General features: G+C 36.3%; 1 protein-coding gene across 1 annotated transcript; it reads left to right on the forward strand.

The window, feature by feature from the left end:
* Window positions 1–8,481: 8,481 nt before the first annotated feature.
* Window positions 8,482–10,201, forward strand: LOC131074725 (berberine bridge enzyme-like D-2). Its single transcript, XM_058011397.1, has one exon. It carries the CDS (start codon window positions 8,490–8,492, stop codon window positions 10,047–10,049), a length of 1,560 nt encoding a protein of 519 aa, XP_057867380.1. The 5' UTR covers window positions 8,482–8,489; the 3' UTR covers window positions 10,050–10,201.
* Window positions 10,202–11,126: the final 925 nt, after the last annotated feature.

Below are 11,126 nucleotides of genomic sequence, written 5' to 3' on the forward strand. Positions count from 1 at the left end.
CTTCTGAGTTTTTCCTTTCCCTGTAGAATTTTTTACCCTCCATACTAAGCCAAGTAATCTCAACTATGAAGGGTTCATCTACCCTAAATTTTGCACCATACACACTTAACGCCTCATTTTCCAGTTTTTAACAAACATTTCCTTGAGCTTGTGGTTCTGGCCATGGAGTTTTCTAATATATGGTTCAAAACCACCATCCACAACTTCCCTCCATACCTCTTCATTTTTCTCCCATAGCTCACACAAGGATAGTTCCATTATATTCTTCTATCACCTCCATACAATTGTTACCTCTGTAATTTTAGTGTTTACACTAAAACTAGGCTTCAAACAAGCAAAAAAAAAAGCAAACCCACACAAAAAATATGGAAGGTTTCCGCCACTTCTTTCTAGGAATGGCATTCCACATGTGAAATGTTGCCATCAATAATGCTATATCAGAGAGAAATTTTCGGTGTCCTTCCACACCAATTCACATAAATGAAATGGAAAGGATCCACCTTCGCACTACCATTTTTTATCATCCTAGCAATGCCAAGATTTGCCACAAGGTCTGTGGGGCATGTTGCCCTCACTAAAAAAATGTGCAAGATTTGAATTTCTTCATGTTTGGCAATCATTTTAAATCACTCCTACATTATATGATTAATTGTCCAGCTATGAGTTATCTTTTTAACCAAATAGTTGATTATGTTTAGCAAATCACTTTCCAACCAGACCTTCTTGAAGCCTCCATGAAGAGCCATTTTAAGCCCAATTTGGTTGCATTTTCCTCAGCATAATGGTTTGTTTGAGTGCCTAGTGGGAGTGACACTTCTAAGACAAGCCTACCATTGTAATCATGAGCAATTCCCCCACAACCAGCTGACCTAGGATTTCCTTTGGCCAACCCGTCTACATTAATTTTGATCTATCCTCTGGGAGGAGCAATCCAAGTAATGTTGGGTCTGATGTGCTTTGTTTTTATAGCTGCTCTTGATAAATCCCAATCAATGTGCCCTCTATTGATTATATCCCAATCCAGCTTGGAGAATTGAATGACAGGATCAAGCTTATAAGAATGGCAAAAATAAATGATATTCTTATTAATAGTGGTCTAAATACGACGAGCAACCCGAACATCAGGAGATTCTTTGTCTTTGAAAATATTGTTATTCCTTTCCTTCCAAAATGCCTCAGGTAACATGTGGGAGCATAAAATTCCATAAAACTTTAAGAGATTGGTTATCCAAAGGGCAAGACCATTGGGACCTACAATCCAACAAATTGTAGGGGAAACCCCAACTAACACCGCAAAGATCAAAGAAGTGAGCCCAAATCTCTGGGATAAAAGAACAATGTAATAACAAATGTGTGACATCTTCAATAGCTTCCTTTTAAAGAGAAAATTAGTTAGGAAAACACATCCCTCTTGTACATAGATTATCAATAGATAGCACTTTATTCTACATAAAGAGCTAGAAAAAAATGTGAACTTTAGGGATTAATTTTTTTTTCTAGAGACAAGACTAGAATGGGGCTAGAGAAAAGGATCTAGAAAGCTGAGCAAAAGCTTGGGAGACAGAAAAACCTCTGGAAGAAGAATCAACCCAAAACAGGGAATATTTGGTAGGAAAGGAAGGCATGTGAACATTAAAGAGCCATTTCTGGAGAGGGAGGAGCATGCGATCCAATCTAGAGAGGTCGATCTACCTGTCATTCTGAATATAATTAGCAACCTAGTGGCCAACCTGATCATTACACTTTTCCATGACATGAGCCGCCCAATTACAGTCCCTTAAAGGATAATCACCAATCCACCAGTCTTCCCAAAACCAAATTTTTCAACCATTACCAAGACACCACATAGATCCTTTAAAAATTAAGGATCTAGTGTTGAGAATATTCACCCAAAGGCTAGAAGAGTTTTGTGGAAGACAAAGGCCTTCCAAAACATCTTGAGGAGAGCGGGAAAGATGAAGGTACTTGTTGTGGATGATTGAAGTCCATTCATTAGACCCCTTAAGTTCTCTCCACAACTATTTGGCTAGCATGGCAACATTAAAGTCACAGATATGTCTGATGGAAATACCACCAAGCTTCTTTTGAAGGCAGACTTGATCCTAGGCAACAAGATGAAGGTGATTTTTACATTCAGTACCTATCCACAAAAAGTTCTTCTAGATTTTCTCCATCTAGTCAACAAATTTGGCAGGGATTTTAAAAATACTCATGGCATAAACCGGGAGATTTTGCAAAGAAGCTTTAATCAATTAGATCTTACCAACTTGGCTCATCAGAGAGCCCTTCCAACTAGCAAGTTTATTCTAAAAGTGATCAATCAAATTAGACCAAAAAACATTTGGAGCAACACCCAAGCAGAGAGGGAGCCCCAAATAAGTATCTGGGAGGGAGGCCATCTTACACCCCAAAGTTTCAACTATCTTTATCTGTCTGTGATTAATGGTATTCAAGAAGAAGATAGAACTTTTGGGAAGACTAATCCTCTAGCCAGAACCTTTTACATAAAGAGAGAGGAGCCACTTTATGGATTTCGCCTTTGAAACCAAGCTTTCCCCCATTAGCAAAGCATCATCCTCAAACTATTGGTATGAAAAAATTTGTGATTATGAAGAAGGCTGAAGACCTTTGAGCCTACCAATCTAGACTTCTCTATGAATGATCTTGCTGAGTGCTTCTCCCATAATCATGAACAAAAATGGTGAAATGGGATCCCCTTGTCTAAGATCTATTGAAGCCAAAAAAATATAGAAAGAGAGCCATTGATCAGCACCAAAAATTTAGGAGTAGAGATGCACTGGTTAATCAATTGAATAAAACAGTCACCAAAACCAAAGGCACGAAGCAACCTAATTAGGAATCTCCAATCCACCCTGTCATAGGCCTTTAGCAAATCCAATTTAAAAAAATAACCAGGTTTTTTATTAACAGAGAGGGAATGGATATTTTTATGAGTTGAAACAATGGAATCCAAAATTTGTCACCCCATCACAAAACCATTTTATTGCTTCGAAATCAGAAGAGGAAGAAACTTCTTTAGTCTAAGAACCAAAATTTTGGAGAAGATCTTATAGATAGAATTACATAGACTGATAGGCCTAAAATACTTAAAGTAATAAGCATCTGGTTTCTTAGGAATTAATGAAATGAAAGTAGCATTGAGCTCTTTAAAGAATTCCTGAGCAACACTCACAACATCCTCCCCCACAATAGTCCAAAAAAGATGGAAAAAGAACATAGGAAACCCATCTGGACCCAAAAGTTTATTCCCCTCAAAGGAAAAAACCGCTTTCCTAACCTCATCAATAGAGGGGATTCTAGATAGTTCAATCTTCATGTCTTGAGAGATAATAGCTTGGATTTCATTAAGGATCTCTTCCCAAGCTGCCAAGTTAAGAGGACCATCAACAAACAAAAGGTCAGAGAAGTATGGAATAGCTTCAAAACACATCTCCTCCTACTTATCAACCTATTGATTATTGACGGAGATCCTCTTTATTTTATTCAAAGCTCTATGCTTGAGAGTAGTCATATAGAAAAAATTAGTATTTCTATCACCATTCTTAAGCCAAATGGCTATGGATCTTTGTTTCCAATACTCCTCTTTAGAGATAATATCATGCGATTTGGAAAGGAGTTTCACTTCTTTGCCCTTAATATTAGGGCAATACCCTTGGATTTGAATTTTTATTTTGAATATCATCAATCTCCCTTTTCAAAGAATCTTTCAACTAGAAGATATTGCCAAATGAGGACTTATTCCATTTCTGGACATTAGCTTTTACATTAGCCAATATCTTAGCAACTTTATACATAGCAGTTTCGTGGACATTAATATCCTACCATTCAGCAATCTTATCATAAAAATCAAGATTATAGGTCCACATTTTTTCAAATCTTAAAGGAAAAATGTTTGTCCTACTAAGGGAAGAAATACTCATCACAATTAAGAAATGATCAGAACCAATCCTAGACATAGAAGATAAATTATAGGAAAACTCCATCAACCAATTAGGGGAAATTAGATCCATGTCAAGTATAACTTGGATAAGATCCAAACCATGCCACCTGTTGGACCACGTGAACTTGGAACCAAGCTCCAAATCCAGCAACCTCATAGCATTAATGAGATCTAAAATATCTTGCTTACTTTCTTCAAAATTTAGGGTCCCACCTTTCTTTTCAAGATTTGAGATGGGGTCATTAAAATCATCCATCAAGATCCATTTCTCAATATAGAAAAGTTATCTAGAGTTAATCAAAGAATTCCAAAGAATCTTCCTGGAATTCCTACTATTAGGAGCATAAATATTGGAGATAATATAAGAAGACCCATCCAAAATATTGGTGATTCTAGTAGCAATATGATTCGGACTGGAAACAATAGCGAACCTTTCAATTACCCTTGGATTCCAAAAAGTAGTGAATCCTCCAGACAGTCCATCCGCATCAAAACATTGAACACCACAATCCTTGAAGACAACCATCTTCATTTTTAAAAGTTTTTCAAATAGCATTTTTGTTTCCTATATAAGGAAAACTTATGGTCTATGATCTTGAATCAAATTTGATAGATGATCATGCTTAGGGAGGTGATTCAGCCCCCTTTATATTCCATGAAGCAATCTTCATTTAGAGTAACTAGGGGAGCCAATCCCCATGTCTTGAAGAGTCCTCTGGGAGCCATCAACAATCTCTGCCTTACTTTTCTTATCTCTATAGAAGAGATTTGGGGGTCTTCCTACCCCTTTGGGTTCTGAGCCACAATATGCTCTATGTCTATTCCTGGTCTTAACACTAATAGACATCGACACCACCCCAGCAATTGAAGGAGAAGGAAAACTACAATGTTGACTCCTAGATTTGACTTGAATAAATGGATTAGGATCTTCAGCTAGTGGGTCAATATCCGAAGGGTAATTTGGGCATGAAGCTTTCAGCAGAGGAAGTTTCTAGCTAATCCATCTTTTCCAGAGACAAAACCATGTCCATAATTAGATTCATATTTTTCTCTCCAAAAATAAGGGGAGCAGAGGAACCCAAAATCATCAGCTTCTCCTCAAAAGAGAAGGATTTAACAACCTCCTCCTGAACAGGAGATTCAGGGAGAGGACCCATAGATGAATCAAACTTCTGATAATTAACAATGATATCCCCTTGCAAATGCTTACAGTCCTGGCTTTGAATATAAGGAACTACAGACCCTTGAGGTTGAGAGCTTTTCTGATCGGGCACAGGAGGATATTCCATAGGAGGAGCCGAATTAGAAGATTTTTTCCTCTAGACTTTTTTAGTCAATTGCTTAGCAAGGAAATCTCTAGCCCAATGTGCAACCTTCTTACAATGGAAGCAAGCAAAAGAAATAGATTCATATTCCACTTTTTCAACCCATTTTTCAAGCTTCAAGTTGAAAGTGATTTCCTGGAGAAGGTCCACCAATTGTTTAATATTCACACAAATCCGAGCATAGACCAGTCTTTGTTTAGCCGCCATCGTGGGGTCCAAAGATAGAAACTCACTAAAACAAGAAGCCAAACCACAAAAGATTTCCCTGTCCCAGTACTCCAAGGGAAGATCCATCAAGTGGACCCAAATTGGGGCCTCATTGCATTCCCAATCCTTTGGGTTGAAACCAGGTTCCAACTTCTTCAAAACAAAAGAGGAATTACCCAACATCCATAGGCCTCTTGCTAAAAATGATTTTAAATCCTCATCATAATTAAAGGAGAATGAAAAAAAGCAAGTTTTCATCGCAATGACTTCAATTTGGCCCTTTCCTGTCCATTTTCAAGTAGCCCAACCTCGAACCGTCTCAATATTTGGCCTTGGCCCCACAAATTTGCCCACCAAGACAGATGCCATATTGACCAAATTTTTATCCATAATGCAATCCAGAATAAAAATGAAGCACAAACTAGAAACAAGCTCTGCACTATGCGAGACAAGAGAAACCGACTTACCATTTGGGCATGTACCAAACAAAGCTGACCATTTATTATTGCAGTCAGGGGTCAAAGAAGAGTCCATACGATTGGTAGATTCATTGGGACCCTCAAAAACACACGAGCCACCGATAGTGGCGGACAAAGCATGATTGTGGCACATTCAAATGCATAGAGTACTGTCATCTCAGGCCTTGCTGCCACCTCCATCAGCTTTACCATTCACATCCTCTTCCCCCAAGACATTTCCCATGCTTCCTCTACAATTTTTGCCCTCACTGCACTTTCTCACCTGTTACACATTCAAAATTTATTCTGCCATTTCATTTTACCTTTTGAGTGTTGTTGCATAGGGTGTAATTTGTTGCACTACATTTTTGACAAGTTAAAATATAGTTGAAATTAATAATAGATTTATTTTTACTATGACAATAGCGTCTACTACTATAAGGAAAAATTAATATGTTAGCTCTCAAAATTCTAATGCTCACTTTTAAAACCATTACTCAAACTAAAATAAGGGTAATAATATGTCTCAACTAGAGGATAGGAAACACCAGCAAGAAGAAAAAAATCTTCAAAAAATCTAAAAGCTAGGAAAAGTCATTCTCCATTAGGCTATATAGAACATGGGAGAGTGATCCATAACATCTATTTAATATGGTCATAGTAAAATAAAGAAATAAGAACAAGGCCTAAGCTATCATATTTTGATGGAATCCATAAAAAAACCTATTATATCTCATTATAAGTTGATATTAACAAACATGTGTGTATGTAACTACTACAAATATCCTAAATACATCTATTGAAAGAAATGTCGAGAGATATCAATTAGAACTATTTTATTTATACAAAAATATTTAAATTATATTGTGTCTACAATATTTATTTATTGATTGATTGTATCTACAATTTTTTTATTCAATAATTGACATTTAATTTTTTATATTTAAATTTTAAACTTATTATTTTAAAAAAAAATCATTAAAAATAAAAATTTATAGAATTTTTTTTAAAGAATATTGTAATCATGCAATGGCAGATTATTTTTAAATATCTTTATTTTTATTTTATATATATATATATATATATATATATATATAGTCTTTATTTTAAGAATATTAAATGTTTCCTATTCTGAAGCTGGTTAGATCCTTTGACGTTTGGCCAGCTTCATGGTGGGCTTCTTATTGGCATTTCCTATCCTGAAAGTGGCCAGTTTCATTGTCATGTACTTATTGATGTTTGATATCGATGAGACAAGTCCAAAGCAGTGCCGTAAGAGAATTTTATAATGACAACTTTTGTGGTAAACCGATTAATGCTGATAGGAGCGATATACTACGCGCGCCATTAAAGACTAAGATTCTAAATAAAAATTGGAACAGAAAGTTTGAAAGTTCATTTAAAACTGAATTAAAAATTATATTCTGAGATTCTTTAGTGGTTGCTTGATGACGTTTACGAAACAAAAAATATTTGGAAAAACTGAATTTGATAATTTTGTGAGTATTATCTATTTTAAATGTAGATAATGGAAGGTAGCAAATTAGTTACCATGACGATTTTATATATTGTAATGAAAAAAACCATAAGATATGATGAAAAGAGAGAATAATTATAGGCTACTCAACCAAACAGATCACAACAAAATAGTTCTCGATTATCTTGCAGATTCAAGAGGCGATTAACATTTGAAACTTTTATGCAAAAAAGATGAAGAAACGATGTGTATCAGTACTACATTACCATCGTATTCAATATTCTGTTCACATTTTATGGTACGGCTAGTTTTAATTAAAAAATAATTGAAGTGAATTTTATGATATTTTCATCAATTAAATGAGGGACAAGTCCATTCTTATTATATTGAAATTAAAAAAAACTGTGCAAACTCTTGGTACTAGAAATCAAACATCGATATCTGTATGATCCAGTTAATAAATATTTATTCTTCATAACTAGAAAAGTCGGGTATTGTATATTGTATTAATGATTTTAATAGGCACGTTGACCACAATGTAATGGTTGTTTACAGCAAAGCGATTAGTTTTAAAAAATTGAAATTTAAAGATGTGCACACTCTTGGCATTTGAATTCAACCATTTAATGTCACTATTGTCAGAGGAACCATAATATTGATTGTACTCGCGGTTAAACTAATAAGCTGATAATATCATCAGCAACGTTCATGGCGTTGACACCAGTAATTCAAGAGTGGCAGGCTTGAACTTCTAATTTATTAAAACCCTATTTTCAACTCGACTGTTGAGAAAGAGAAACTTTTTCAGGAGCGACATTTCCAGCTATTCCAAAGGCTCGAAAAGTCAATCGTTCTTATCACATTATTAGTTAAAGAAATGAATAAATAAGGAGTTTACCGATTCTACTCTAATTGTAAAGTCAAGATCCACCGTGTTGCAAGCTTATCGATAGAATTTGATTTAGAATTAGTCACCCTTGTTAACGGACTGCTGTCTATAAATTGAGGAAGATTGAAGAGCATGAGCACAAATCATCTGTTATAGATAGCTAGTGTTAGAGATGGCCAAGTTTTGTGCGCTTTTGATTCTAATTATTGCAGTCTGCAGCACTTCAGCCACTGCAACATTACCCAAAAACGGAGATGGTGAAGGACTGCTGTCATGCTTGCATGCCAGCGGACTAACCAACGTTACAACCATCTCCTCCTCTGCTTCTGAATTTTATTCTCTTCTGAATTTCTCCGCCCAAAATCTTCGATTCACTGAGCCTCAGACACCAAGGCCTTATGTTATCATTATTCCCCAAAGCCAAACCCAATTAGAAAAATCTATGGTGTGCAGCATACAACACGGGTGGGAGATTCGTGTGAGAAGCGGAGGTCACAGCTATGAGGGGCTCTCCTACACCTCGGATGTGCCATTCGTGCTCATCGATTTGCTGAAACTCAACAAGATCACAGTGGATGTAAAATCAAAGACGGCTTGGGTACAAGCGGGCGCTACCTTGGGTGAAGTCTATTCTGCCATTGCAAACAGCTCGCCTAACCTGGCGTTTCCTGCAGGAGTTTGCCACACGGTCGGATCTGGAGGTCATATTGCCGGCGGAGGGCTGAGCTTCCTGTCGAGAAAATACGGCCTTGCAGCTGATAACGTGTTGGATGCACTGCTGATAAATGCGTCAGGGAAGGTGATGGATAAGAACGCCATGGGGGAAGACGTATTTTGGGCTCTGAGAGGCGGCGGCGGTGGAAGCTGGGGAGTTGTATATGCCTGGAAACTCCAGCTGGTCAGCGTGCCCACCATTCTGACGGCTTTCACTGTGTTAAGAACCGGTACAGATAATGTCACGGAGGCTGTCCATAGATGGCAATACGTGGGTCCTCAAATGGAGGAAGATATCTTCATGCGAGTACAGTTCTTCGGCATAAAAGTGAACGACAGCACAACCATCAGAGCGTCGTTCCATGGAATATACCTCGGACGTCAGCCCGAGCTGCTGACTATAATGGGCAAGGTCTTCCCGGAGTTGGGAATGGTCGCTGCAGATTGTAAAGAAATGAAATGGGTAGAGACAATCGGCAACTTTGATAGCACCAACGTGAGCCAATTGACAAACCGGTATTATACAAACAAAGTTTTCTTCAAAATCAAATCAGACTTCGGGAAAACTCCACTGCCAAAACCTGCTCTGAGAGGATTGTGGTCGATAATGGAAGAGGAGGTGAGCGCATATGCCATTTTCTCTCCCCTAGGAGGAATTATGAATAGGATACCACTCACTGCATTGCCATTTCCTCAGCGGCAGGGGACATTGTTCGACATTCAGTATAAAGTGACTTGGACCAACAGAAGTGAGGATGATCACTACCTTGAATGGATGAGGAAGCTTTACAAATACATGGAGCCTTATGTGTCCCATTCCCCAAGGGCTGCGTATGTGAACTATCTCGACCTTGATCTGGGTAGTGCCTTTAACGGGAGTGCTACTGCTGAAGAGGCGAGAGCTTGGGGTGACAAGTATTTCCATCACAATTATGATAGGCTTGTCAAGGCAAAAACCCAGGTGGATCCCCAGAATTTCTTCAGAAACTCTCAGAGCATTCCTCCTCTAGCCAATTAGTGCTTATTCTATATTTGTATTGGCGTAATAAGACGCTCATTAAAGCTATGAAATTATGCATTAGCTTTATGTTTAGCACTGTGTAATGTACCAGCCAATATTATAAAGCTATTTAGCTTTTCAATCTCACAATAATACAATCAATTCTATTTGTCTTACCGCCCCTCTACATGTCAACTCTGAAACATCATTTTCAGTAGAATTACTTGTGAATTTTAATATCTTTTGACATTCCAATATATTGGTGAATTTTTTATCTTCTAAATATTATTTAAATGTAATAAATATTATGGGGATAAAATAAAATTTATTTTTCAAAGTTTGACAACTTCATTTTCTATATCATTATTTGTCGATTTTAATTTTTTTGACATTTTAAGAAATTGAAAAATTCTTATCTTGTGAATGCTATTTAGATGTAAGAAATATTTTGTGGACAAAATAAAATTTATGTTAATAAGGGATGTGATCTTATGAATTACAATTAATGAAATATAAATTGATAAAGATCAACTAAAAAACTATTTTATTAATTTCTTTTTAAATATATTCTAACGTAGAAATTTTATCAAACATGTTTTATAAAATTTAATGCAAAATCACTAATATATTCCACATGCCAAGATGGGGCATGAGAGGACACATAAGATAATCCATAAGAGAAAAAGTATTTCTAGCATGCAATGCATAAGGAATATGTTTATTAGGAATTTAGGGGAAACACACATAAAAAGACTCATCATTAGAAGTTATCACATGGTCCATAGTATCTTCATGTGTACTAGGGCTTAAAAATGAGTGATACAAATGTTTTCTAAACACTCAGCTAAATGATAGAATTAAAAAGATGAATCAAACAATTATAACTTAATATTGTTCAAATGAAGCCTAAATTCACTAATCCATAAGGTATCACCATCTAAATGTATGAAATAGTAAAGAATCTACTATCTTATCTAAAGAAGGGTTTGTCTATCCCAACACAATCATTATGTACAAAATAGTAAAATACAAAATAATTGTAATAATATCAACATTCAAGGAAGAAGGATATATGTGAATTTAAAAAATGTCAAC

This window comes from Cryptomeria japonica, chromosome 7, assembly GCF_030272615.1.
Source record: "Cryptomeria japonica chromosome 7, Sugi_1.0, whole genome shotgun sequence".
NCBI lineage: Eukaryota > Viridiplantae > Streptophyta > Pinopsida > Cupressales > Cupressaceae > Cryptomeria > Cryptomeria japonica.